Source organism: Propithecus coquereli, unplaced genomic scaffold (assembly GCF_000956105.1).
Source record: "Propithecus coquereli isolate 6110/MARCELLA unplaced genomic scaffold, Pcoq_1.0 Scaffold40, whole genome shotgun sequence".
NCBI classification, from domain to species: Eukaryota; Metazoa; Chordata; class Mammalia; order Primates; family Indriidae; genus Propithecus; species Propithecus coquereli.
Window position 1 is genome coordinate 4522730 of NW_012149730.1, and position 13621 is coordinate 4536350.

General features: G+C 39.3%; 1 protein-coding gene and 1 pseudogene across 1 annotated transcript in view; both read left to right on the forward strand.

Moving 5' to 3' along the window:
- LOC105817185 (transmembrane protein 45A-like) overlaps positions 1-5689 on the forward strand; it is a 180873-nt gene extending 175184 nt beyond the window's left edge. Inside the window, exon 6 of the mRNA XM_012652816.1 lies at positions 5168-5689. Coding sequence (XP_012508270.1) covers positions 5168-5261 — 94 coding nt within the window. The 3' untranslated portion in view covers positions 5262-5689. The remainder of the gene's footprint in view (positions 1-5167) is intronic.
- Positions 5690-5733: 44 nt separating this feature from the next.
- LOC105817176 overlaps positions 5734-13621 on the forward strand; it is a 14710-nt pseudogene continuing 6822 nt past the window's right edge.

Here is a 13621-nt window from a genome sequence, read left to right on the forward strand (position 1 = left end):
CTTAATTGCTATTGCTAAAATTTCCAATAGAATATCAAATAGAAGTGGTGAAAGTAGACATCCATGTCTTGTTCTTTATCTTGGGGGAAAAGCTTACAGTCTTTCACTATTGAACATAATGTTAATTGTGGGCATTTATTTATTCTAAAAACCTTTTTGTTCTCTAAATTTGAAATAACAGAGTGAAACTGCACATGTAGACACCTACAACATTCTTTAAAAGTCCATCCATTCTCAGAGATGATCACTGTTTATATTTGTAAATTTATTATTAAATGTCCTTTAAAAATTATTTTCAAAACATGACATAGTAGATACTGTCTTTATTAATAAAACAGGCAACAAAACCTGATGCTTTATCTGTTACTTCTTGGATAATGAGAGTTATCTTAGTTATTTTCTTCTTGGAATGAAGCATTTTTGAAAGGTATCATTTTTGAGAATGTGATTGGTTATTTTAATATGTGCTTTTTGTTTTAAATTATAGATTGATTGTGTCCTGTTTACCCTCAATGGAGTTCCTGCATGGAATCTGATGGATCAAGACAACGTTATGTTTCTCACCATATGCTTTTGTTGGCATTATGTAGTAAGCTTTATCATCATTGGAGCACATTATGCTTTTGTTACCTGGTAAGTTAGTGATTTCTGTTCATGGACATTCTCTTTCTTGGTATATGATCATCAAGGCTCAATAACATTGAATTTAAAATTCAAGTGGGGATTTCATTCCTCACCATCCCACCAGATAGGGTAGCATAACAGAAAATTATCTGTAAACACAGAAATTTCCAGTAAAAGGAATAAATGCTTTTATAACCTTGGAATAGCTCAACAGTATCTATGCTGTTCTTTAGACCCATGCATTTCTTGTCAGTGCACTCTTCTATGTCTCTCTGTCTTTGTATATGCTACTTACTCTTCTGAATGGTCTCCCCACCCACCACCTGCAGTGAGGCCTCTAGTTACCCAGATGTGCATCCTGCAATTATAGCACTTCTTAAGCTTGGAGTCAGTTTTTGACCAACATGCATGTGTCTCACTGAATTTGAGTGCCTGATTAATTTGGCATTGACTCTAATGTGTTTAAAAGTAACATTCACGGGGGTGGGGAACCAAGGGCAACACACGTAACCTAAACATCTGTACCATGGGGAGGGCGGCGGGAGGAGCGGGGAGGAGGGAGGAGGAGACGGGTATTTGTATACACAAGGAGTGCAATGCGCACTACCCGAAGGATGGACATATTTGAAACACGGACTTCGGGGGGGCGGGAAACCAAGGGCAACACACGTAACCTAGACATCTATACACCCATAACTTGCTGAAATAAAAAAAAAAAATTGCAAAAAAAAAAAAAAGTAACATTCAGTTGAATAATACATTTTTTTACAAGGACCCCAATATAATGTTTCATGAGTGGGTGAGGAGCAGTATAATAGATCGATAAGAACACATATTCCTAGCTCCACTGTCTATCAGCTGAATGACTTTGGACCATTTAGTTAACCACATTAAATTTCAGTTTTGTTTTTCACTAGTGCAGATAATGATAATACATAAAGGAGATCATGTACTTAAACTGCTTAGGACATAATGAGATCTTAATAAATGTTATTGTCTCCTTGTTGTTCTTGTTGCTCTTGTTGTTATTCTCCTCTTCCTCTTCCTTCTCCTTCATTTTTGGTATCAAAAAAATGAATGAAGTATAGACCCTGAGCATGAGGAATTTTTAGACATATAATTAGGACTAAATTAGAGAGACAGACAATCAAAATATAGTGTAATAAATGGAAATAGTAGAAGAATAAAGGCACTATTGGAGCTCAGGGGAGGTGTCCCCACAGCTGAAAATGAAGCTGCAGTTTGAAGAATGAGCAGGAATAGAAAGGGGTGGTCACAGTTCCTCTCTCTAAGGTGGTTAATGCTAAACCACAATGGGCTTGGCTGATCCCAGTTACTAGGCAGAAAGGCTCTAGCGCCTAATCCTTCAGACTTCAGTGCTGATCAATATCTTCTATGCCTGCATGTTCTCTATCTACAGCGTTCAATATGGTAGCCACTAGCTATTGAGCAATTAATGTGGCTGGTGCTACATTAATTTTAATGAATTTAAATATCCATACATGAATACCGGCTACCATATTGGTTACTACCCACCAGCACGTTCATTAGATTCCTGAAATGCAGTAGCTGCTTCTAGGCCTGTGGGATCTTAGCCTCTGTGGGCACCAACTTTCCACTCTGCTCTCTAGACATGGGCCTCAGGTCACCCCTCCTGCCTGTGCTTCTTTATGCTTACCTGCTAAAGCAACTCTGGTGCTGAGGCTCTGACTGAAGAAACTGCTTCCTTGTCTGTTTGGCCTCGGGTCAGCCCACTTTGATTTGTAGTTGCTTTCTTGTAGAGGTCCAAGTGCTTTGGGTGCTAGGACATTCTACCTTCTTACTGACTGATTTCTATCAGTCCCATTCCATTCCCTGAAAGCATGCACATGAGCTCATTGTCAAGGCTGGCTCTGCCATTGTGTGAAACTTGGCTTCTTTCCCTGTTATTCTAGGTTGACATCTCAGCATCATCTCCTTAGGGGTTGCACAGCCTCTGAGAACAGTGCCAGCATTCGAGGAAATGCTCTCCTTCATGTCAGCTCCCCTCCAGGGCCCAAAAAAGAGTACTGTCTCTTCCTGTTTCAAAAACCTTCCGACCCCTAATGAACCTCTTATCCACTTATAGTTCTCTAGATCCTGGAAGCTCCATTTTTACTTTTCATCCTCCCCACCCCCATCTGTTACTCTAATCTTTTTGACCATGCAGTTCCCTCTACATGCCATATCAACATTAAATGCACAATTCAGTGAAACCTTCTGTGATTCCTGTAGCTCTTGCTCATCTCCCTTTGAGAGTTTTACAGTACTTAGTCTCCACCATACATTTTAACAATTGTGATCTCTTTCGTCATGTTTGCTATTAGCTCATGTGTCTTAGTCTTATCTGCTGGCTAGATTCTGTCTCCTTGAGAAAAAGACCCTTTCATATGTCCCACACCTTTTGGAACAGTGCCAAATATATTGTACATTCTCAATAAACCCTTGTTTGCTATTTTAATAGAACTATGTAGCCTAAGTCAATATAGGCTTCATTTGTTTGGAAATCATGTTTTATATGCTTTTCCGTTTTGCTCTCATATTGCTCTTGGAAAGATAAGACCAACAGTTCAATTTTTCTGACACATTTTAATATAAACTTGAGCAAAAGCCTAAAAATATCATGGAGCTTCATCATTGCCTTTTGATGAGGTCACATGGCCGGCTAATCCAGTCCTGTAATCATAAGGAACCTTGAAGAATCTGTTGGTCAAGATTTCACTGCAGAGTGGTTTGCAACTTATCCAAAAGTGTATCAGAATTTGTTTGACATAGCACAGAGATCACCCTGGAATCACAACTGGGTTAAGGAACTCTGAAAAGTTAAGCTGTACTTCCCAACCTTCCAGAACAACGGTTTAGGATTGCCTCATCCAATTCCATGCCTGCAGCTTGATTATGATAGGTCATAGGTGAGAATTGTTTGGAAATCTTATTGCATGTTTTACTGTATCTCTCATGTAAACCCCACTGTTGCACATAACTATTTCAAAAACCTTTCTCTATAGGTAGGGAAATATTACCCAATTGCAGGTTAGTTTTCCAAGCAACAATTCATGTGAATAATTTTGAAGAATGAAATAGGGATGCCTAAATTTCAGGCATGAGATAGTTTTGTGGAAGTACACCTATTATCTCAGTTATGCACTTTCTCATATTAGTTGAAGAGAACATATGGGAGGAAAAGCATAGGCATACTCCGACACTAGTTTCCTGGATTTGTGCCATTCCAGTAACTGGCAATTATTCACACATCCTCTTTTTTACCTCATCGGTCAATCTGCCCCAGGTGGCCATTTCTGCATGTGTACACACCTGTAGCTACAGGCGGCAGATAGAGCCTGGTTAAGGTGTCTGAACATGTGCCAGCCTGGTGACTTGAAGCAACAGCACATACAACCCAGAGAGGAGAAATGAGAAAGAGGAGGAGTGATCACTAGGGTCTATGTTAACAATTAATTTGTAATAAGCAGCCATGTCTTTGTTTTATTTTCCACAAGAGTCATAAACAGTAAATAAGATGAGATCCCTGCTCTTTTGAAGCTTATATTCTAGTAAGATCCAGAGCACAAGCAAAGGCATTACATATTGATCGTGACAGACTAGTCTTTCATCAGAAGAAGAAGGATGTTAGAAAATAAGGGTAAAGATGCAGGTGGGATAGTGAAGTTTTTCATAAAAGGAGTGTGATATTGGTGATTTGGTTTATCAAGTTTGTTTGCAGATTCCTATGTATTTCTGGAAGTTAACTATGTTTTCTTGACATGATCACAGTATAATGTCTTTGTAATAATCATACATAGGAAAATCTTTGCCTAGTTCTTATGACATACTCTTTTTCTCACATCAGAGAAGTGGAGCACTTGCGGAGCTTCTGCTAAGAAGCTTCACACCTTCCAATTTCAAAAATTATAATTGCTGCTTCCCTCCAACCTACACATTCTTTTAAGGTATGAAAACAGTCACAAGAATGGAGGTCACCTCTTTGCACTTCTTAATTTATCATGGACAGGGCCAATCACATGCAGTGGAACATCCTGTGCTCTGTACAAAAGCACCTTCTGAAGAGGCTAGTAGGGGGCTGAAGTTTAGCCCAGACTTGACATGGGGCTTGACTTGGGCTGCCAACCCTAGGGAAGGGGAGGACTTCATGCACTTCCTCTACAGGAAAGGGCACTTTGGCAATACACAGCCAGGTGTGGCTTTGATGGAGAAGATCGACTCAGCTTGGTTTCATCTGGACTTGATTTTGTTTTAGAAATGATTAAAGTTATCTTCTGATGCCTAATTAAACAATCATGCAATGTATGCAAAAGCCACAGTGCATCTGTTTACTTATACCCTGCTTTCATCCACAAAAATTTCAGGTGGCTCCAAAGGCAAATAAAAGTGATTTTCCTTTTTGAGATGCCCCCTCATTTGCCCAAACAATCTGAATAATCTGGAGTTTGTTGTATCACAGATGTATTGCTCTGGCCCCTATTTCAAACACCATCTAACTAGGGATGCCTTTCTTTCTCCTCAGGTTGGTTAAGTCTAAACTTAAGAGGCTCTGCCCCTCAGAAGTTGGACTCCTAAAAAATGTTGAGCGAGAACAAGAATCAGAAGAAGAGATGTGATTTGGACGGACATCCAGTCTTTCTAGATAAACCTTTTCTTTTTTGGATTGCTGTTCATGGTTTTGTTTCTTGACCTTTTGTTTGGAGAGCTGGCTAAGGATGTCTCTCAGTGTACTGTTTGTATTTCCAATTTTGTCGAAGTATTTGAATTTAAATGTTTTATTTTTAGCTCTGAACATATGTTGGGTGATAAGTTCATTTTGCACATCATACACAACATACTATTCAGGGGCTAGAGGGACTTTTTCCAGGTCATCTACAGTTTCATGCCCACAGTATAAAAAAAATTTGTTTTATTTGCCTTATAGATAAGCTCAAGGTTTAGGGGCTTGTGACCATCTGTAACTTGTTGAACATGGAGTTACACTTGTTTGTCTTGTTGCTACAATGAGAAATAAAGGAATACATGCAACTTGGTGCAGACGCCTCTAGTCTTTGTTTTTGTTATTTAACTACGCCCCACCCTTACATCATGCAGAAGAAGCTGCAGACACAGAAAATCCTTTTTGTGAGATATTTCTCTCTGTAGCACCTGAGTTCTCCCTGGGAAAAGGAGGCCAGCAGAGTCCTCCTAAGGTGTGTGGTCTTTCAGAGAAGATAAAAGGATGATCCCCAGGACACGTGATTGCAAAGCCATTCGAGACCTGGAAAGGAGAGTTGTAGTGTTACCTGTAAGAGTAAAAAGTCATCACACACCATAACAGGGCCACCATGGCATCCACTCTGTTAAAACAGTTCAAGGGGTAAAATGAGGAAAAGCCTTTTATGGAGTACATGGGTAAGAAGTTAGGAACCTTACCTAGTCCATGGGCTAGGCAGCACCTAGTGTAGAGTTAAGAACTCTTGTTTCTAATTCTGGCTCCACCATTAACCAGCCTTAGGTCTGTAGTAATCACCATGTCTTTCTCTCTAAAGTAAAGGAATTGAATTGAATGAATCATGGGTCCCTTTTGCCTGTCATGTTATATGAATCTAGAAATGGAAGCACGTGGACAGCTAATGTCGTACAATGCCAGTCAGAAAGGCCAGTCTCTGCTGCGACAGAAAGGGAAGGAGGACTGCAAGAATCTTTGAGGGATGGAGGAAAGGAGGCAGCCTCATGGGCAGCTGGAGCTGAGACATGGACAGCTAAATCCTGGAGGCTCCCTGGCATTCCAGAAGCACTGACAAGCCCAGAAGACTGCCCAGGCTGATGTATGTCACAGTGACACTGAAGAGTCACGTGAATGGATTCTTCAGGCTCCAGAACTAGACAGATTGATCTTGTCACATAAATATGAAAAGAGCAGATGTGCGTGCCTAAAGGTTTATCTTGAATAATGCAATTAACTTTGGAACATTTCTGGCATATGAAAATGCCCACATGCCACAGTCCTCAGGGCATCATGGCATCCCATCCCATGTGTGTCCTATTTCTCAGGGCTCTTTTCTACACCTGCAAGATTATATGAGTTTGGCAAGTTTGGGTCAAAGGTGTGAGCAAGTGGTCCGCTACAGTTACTTGACACTGGCATTCCTGGTATGTAGGCCTGAGCAGGGACTCTGAGCAGCAGATAATTAGCATGAACCGGACTAAGCCTGGAGTTTTGAAAACTGATAAGTATAAATATTCTACACTGTTATGAGAGAGAAGAAGTGTCCACTCTTCTAGTCTCTGCTTATACAAGTGAGATGCAACCTGGTGAGTTCTCAGAGGAGGACCATTTGGGTCAGGTCTAAGTCCACAGTCTGGGGCTAACTGCCTCGAATTCCTGAAATGAGCAATAAATTTGAATATCATTATTGTAAGTTTATAGTTATGTTAGTGGATTTATGTTTGATGACTACCATTTTTGTGGAAAGACATGAAAATTAGCAAATTGTGAACTTGAGCCAAAATGGGAGAGTCTTGTATTTTCTTTACATTGTGCTGGGAAGTCTAAAGGCACTAAATTGAATTTGTAAGTATTTCGATTTATAAAGAACTGTATCTCAGTAAATTGTCTGAAACCATGAAATATATTTTATAACAAAAATACACAAAGTTTTCAAGTCTAGAACATGGGATGAGGAAAATCAGTTCCAGGCTACGCTTATCAATCTGTGGGAACCAATGGACTGTTTCATTTAATGAATGTTGATTCAGAAGTTACCATGTGCCAAGCAGCGTGCAATAAACTGGGAATACGGTGTTACCCAAGCCAAAGTTTGTCCTCATCAAACTTACATTCCCACAGGAGAAACACAGTAACAAAGTCAACAAGTAACTTCTATAATTTGAGGCAGTAATAGGTGATATGAAGAAAACCAAAGCTGGGAAGGAGAATAATGAAGGGCGGGGTGGGGTAAGGCCACTTTTCTTAGGGTGGTTCTTTCCTAGAGGTGCTTCTCTGACCCCCTTGGGAAAATAGCCCCACCACCCATCCCTTTCTCTCATTAAATTAGTGTTTACATGTGTCCAAAGCCTTTAGCTCTGAAGGAGAAACTTTTATTAAAGAAGTATCACAAGAATCAAACAAACAGCATGTGTACTTACCATTAAATTGCAACTAATCAAGCAACATTTATGTGCACATATCAAAATAAAACTCACTGTACGTCTAGCATGTGGGAAGGGGAGGAGGGAATGAGTAAATTCACACCTCACAGGTACAGTGCACACAATCCGGGTAATGGGCATACTTATAACTTTGACTCAAACTGTACTGAAGCAATTTATGAAACCATAACATTTGTACCCTCATAGTACTCTAAAATAAAATTTAAAAATATAAAGAAGGAATGGGGATGGGTGTTTACTCCTTTCTTTTTTTTTTTGTTTTTTTTTTGAGACAGAGTCTCACTCTGTTGCCCGGGCTAGAGTGCTGTGGCGTCAGCCTAGCTCACAGCAACCTCAAACTCCTGGGCTCCAGCGATCCTCCTGCCTCAGTCTCCTGAGCAGCTGGGACTACAGGCATGCACCACCATGCCCGGCTAATTTTTTCTATATATTTTTAGTTGTCTGATTAATTTCTTTCTAATTTTAGTAGAGACGGGGTCTCGCTCTTGCTCAGGCTGGTCTCGAACTCCTGAGCTCAAACAATTCGCCCGCCTCAGCCTCCCAGAGTGCTAGGATTACAGGCGTGAGCCACCGCGCCCGGCCTTACTCCCTTCTTTATATTTGATTTTGTCTCAAGTCTTCCAAAAACATGGGGTCTCAATTCTTGAACTTTGCCAAGCTTTCTTTGTGAGTACCCCATGCTTCATTTGTCACACCCAAAATGGAATAACCCTTTAAATAAGTCAGTGCATGATTTCTAGTGCAGTTGTCAGTGTAGGCAGGACTGAGGGACATTTTACAAACATACAAAGCCTGTGGATTGAAAGGCTCTGTGATCACGTACATGGGAACATGAGGGGTGGGGGCTGATTATTATGCAATATCAACGGTGGGTGTTGCTGTGATACCAGCTCCTCAGTGATTTCTACAATCTCCAATCTCCTTTGCCTGGGAAACTGCGATCTCTGATTGCACAAATTCCCAGCACATTGCTGAAATGGGAGGCGAGGCCATGACCACACTGGTATACCCTTTCTTGTCATTTCTTCACTATAGGAGCTCGTTAATCAAGGCTGTATTGATTATATCTTGGATGTGGATTAATAGGGTGAAGTAGGAGTCACTAGGTGCTAGGAGAACAATGAATTCTTCTAAAATACAAGAAAACAATAGATAAAAATTACGGAAGTCCAGGTATGATGGCTCATGCCTGCAATCCTAGCACTTTGGGAGGCAGAGGCAGGAGCATCTGTTGAGGCCAGGAGTTTGAGAACAGCCCGGGCAATAGCAAGACCCCGTCTCTACAAAAGTATTTTTTTAAAAAGTACGAAGGAAAAGTTAATACACATGAATAATATATCCAGAAATTCTATATTCTGTCTCATGTGAATGCCAGAGAAATTGATAGAAGAGAGGACAGGCATGAAATAATATAAAAGAGTTTCCCTAAATAAATGGTAATGAAGGGGAATTTTTGCTTTAAGCTTGGAGGGGCACTTTCGAGAGATGTGCAGTGGAGAGAGTGATTGGATTTCTGGACTAAATCAGTAAAAATTTAAGAACTTAGTTCTTTATTATACTTTTAAGTTCAATTTATGAATATTTTATCCTATTCTTAAGTCTAGCAATTTTTAATGCCCATTTTTTTAAAAATTCCCAACTATTAAGGGGGTACAAATGTTTTTGGTGCATGAATGCCTAGTATAGTGCTTAAGTCAGGGTTTTGGGTGTGTTCATCACCCAAATAGTGTTCATTGTACCCGATAGGTAGGTTTTTACCCCTTCACTCCATCGCCCCCCCTTCTTGATTTCCAGTGACCATCATATCTCTCTGTGCCCATGTGTGTCCATCGATTAGTTCCCACGTATTACAGGGTACATGTTAACGCCAAATTTTAAGGAGTCTTTAATGTTTGGGTGCAGTCTTAAACTTAAGCAATTAGATTTTCCTTTAAACATTTTAACACATTGGCTGCCATGCAGAAAACCCAGAATCTTTTCTATGGGGCCTGAGTGTTTTATTATTACAAAAATAGAATAAAAACTTCGAGTGTAATTTAAACGTAAACATAAATAGAAAAAAATTATTGACTTCTATTCATTTAATCCACATTTTTAGAATTAAATTGTCAATATTAATTATAACAATGTGAACTTCAACAAATAAGATTTTATATATGCTTCACATGGTCCTGGGGTCAAAACTAGAGTGAGTTAAATACAACTCTCATGGCAGTTAATGTGTTAAATTGTATTTATGAGTTAAATATTTTTAATAGCCTCCGTAAGTACTTAAATTAACGGAAGTTAATTAATTCCCAGGTTCTTAAGTTATTCTTACAAATCTTATTTATTAACCTAATGTAGTAACATACATTAATTTATTAAACTTATAAATTTGGTGCAACTTAAGTTTTCTTACATATTCCAATATTGTGTAAAACTTAGTGAAAATAAAATAAAATCATAAGCCTAGATTTGTTACTCAATTGCACATTTATAAATTAGGCTTACAAGGATAGACAAAATAATTTTGAAAATTACAAATACTTAAAATACTAAACATGCGCAATCCCTTAACACAAAATATTGGTATTGTGGTCTTGAATCTCTTAAATGATTCTGTACTTAATTCTAAATCTTTTTATGTTAAAATAGGCTTGTTATTAAGGAAGTGATTTGTTTCTGGCAGGCAATGTTGGTGAATACCTAGTCAGCTGATGAGGTATTAACCCAGGGATGTCAAATGGGACAGGATTCTTAACAGTGACTATAATGACGCACCTGAATTCTGTTTATAGTTACACATCAAATCCTACACACAGGTTGGGTCCCAGGCTTTCAGGCACAGGGAGGGCACCTTCTTGAGTTGAGTCATAATTACTTGTCTTTTATGCCTACTCATGAAAATCTGCAACTCCCACCTGGGATGTCATGTCACTTGATGAGATTTCTTTACTCTTTAGGTCTTAAGAAATTTAAATAGATTTCCTTATATGTGTAAAGACTTGTCAACTTGATGTAATCTTGTAATTTTTCCATGTTTCCTATCTGATAGGACGATTTAATTTCTACAGTTATTAAGGTGATAGCCTAATGAATTCTAGGTCACGCTCTTTTAAAGGTAATTCAACCCCTGGCTCTGAGACAGGGTGTCTATATTTCTTAACCTTTAATGCCCTAAAGCAGGGACCACATATATTTATTGAGTGCATGCAGGAGTTGTGGGAGGAATGACTATGATTAAGGAAATATTAAAATGGAGGAGAGAAAGTCCCTCTTCCCTGGGTCCTCTGATGAAATTGGGTTGTTCTACCGGTTTTTAAATGTCCTGAGGGGAAGATTAAAGATTTTAAGTGAAAATCTGGAAGTGTAGCCCAAATAATCCCCATTTCTGATTTGTGCTTGAAGTCCAAATACATATAGCCTTTAAAACACGCAGCAATAAGCTCACCCAAGTAATCAAGGGGCTTAGCAATTTAGGATGAAACAACCCTGTCTCATCTGCTTAGAAACTGACCAAGGTTTCCTTTGCCTCTGGATCAAGTCTAAATTGATTAACATTATACTCAACGCTTACACTCCTTGAGTCTCAAATCAAATCGAGTTGCTTCAGTTGAATATAATTCAATGTATAGTTCCGCTGTCATATTAGGCTTTCAACACAACCCCTGTACCAATCGGGCTGACTTGTTCTCTGTTCTCCAAAACATTTTGTTTTAATTTCCATATTTATGTTGTATTAACCACTCTTCCCTCCACCTGTCAGCTTAATTCCAAAGTTCCTTTAAGGTCAAGTTCCAAACCTTTCCCTCTTACTCTCTCATACTGCTCTCTTCTGTCTATAAATTCCTATAGCACAGAGGCTACGGTTGCATTGGATAATATGCTGTTCAGTCCTCTAATTATCTCTACATGTAAGTTCTTCCTTCTCACTATACTACAATTCCCTAAAGAGGACCATATATCTTTTGTCGATATTGTAGCACCTAAGGAATCTTTCTCAACCCGTAGCATTGGATAGCAAGCTATGGATGCAGAAAGAAAAGTGAAAATCTAAGGAAGGTATCGTTTAGAGAAAATAGGTCCTAAGAGGTCTGTAGGTGAAGACACTGAGACCAGAAAGTTAGTGACTTGTCGAAGATCATGCAGTCACTTAGTGGTTGAGCCCATGATGAGATGTGAGTCTCCAGACACAGAAGTGAGGACTCTTTCCACTTCAGAGCTTACACTACTACATGGTGAATGACTCAGTTCCTTCTTAGATGGACCTGCCTTACTCTGAAGACCAGCCATCTCCACCCCTCAACCCCTTCTGCCATGTCCCATTCAGAGGAAAGGGTGCCAGCTTCTGTTCAAATTGCTCTGATGATTTGATTCTGATCAGAGATTCAGGACAGGGATCAATGGCTGGGACTGAGATGGCCAGGACAGATGAGTCTTTCCAGCATATGATACCTTCCCCACTTCCCACCCCTCTTCCCTCCACCTGTCAGCTTCCCTCCATCTGCCTAAGACTTATTCCATATCTGATGTGCCTGCATTAAGGATGATTAGCTGAGGACTGAAGCTGTTGTAGAATAGGCTTAACAGCAGGAAAGACAATAATGATGCTGCTGCTCTCTAGTGGCAGAGCGTAGAATCGCAACTCAGAAGCAAACATACCAGGTTCACGTCCTAACAGAATTTTCCTTAACGCAAACAGCAAGTGAGACCACAAAAATAGTTACAGGTAGAGTTTGGGTTATTTAACAAATACCTTAGCCTTTAATTTACTACTACTGTAATCCATTGTTATGGGTTGAATTGTGTACCCCTCCCCACCAAATTCATATGAATGTGAATTTACTTGGAAATAGTATCATTCCAGATGTAATTAGTTAAGATGAGGTCATACTGGAGTAGGGTAGGTCACAATTTAATATGACATATCCTATAACAAAAGGAAATTTGGACACAGACATATAAACAGGATAAACACCATGTGAACATAAAGGCAGAGATCAGGGTGATGTGTCTGCAAGTCAAGGAACACCAAAGATTGGCAGCAACCATCAGAAGCCAGGAGAGAGGCATGAGCGCCTTCCCTAGCACCTTCCCAGGGAGCATGGCTCTGCCAATACCTTGATCTTGAATTTCTAGCCTCCAGAACTGTGAGACAATAAATTTCTCTTTTTTCAACTGCTCAGCTTATGGCACTTTGATATAACAGCCTTAGCAAACCAATACGATTCCACTACTTTAACTTTAGTTTTAAATATAATGTTTTAGACTTCAAAATAAGGCACATATTTGAGCTTGCAAATGGTAAGCTGAAGGCAATACGGCACATGCCAGGGATGAAGATCTTATGTCTCCCAAGTTTTATTACCAACCGTAAAATGCGTTATTTTTGTTGGGGAACTTGCTGACGATCTGCTTTGGTTATACATTTATACTGTTTTACAGCCCCACTAGATTGGCAAGTTTCCTTCACTAGTCTTTTTATCATTCTAACATTCCTGTGGTAGGTAGTGTTTACATTTGTACAGTAAATCATTTATGGACTAGTGACTTCGGCACTGTTATCTTTGGCGTCCTCAAATGTTTTATGTACCTCTTCTCTAACTAGATCACAAACTCACTGAGTATCCTCAAATATCATACCCTATTGTTAAGCTTTTTGGGGATTATGGGCCTTCCTACCCTATAAAATGCACAGTGCTTGTTGCAAAATGGTCACTATATTAGTTCTCCAGAGAAACAGAATAGGAAATATGCATATTTACATATTAATATATAAACACTCCCAAATATATATATTATATATAAATGTAAGTATATATATACATATAGGAGATAT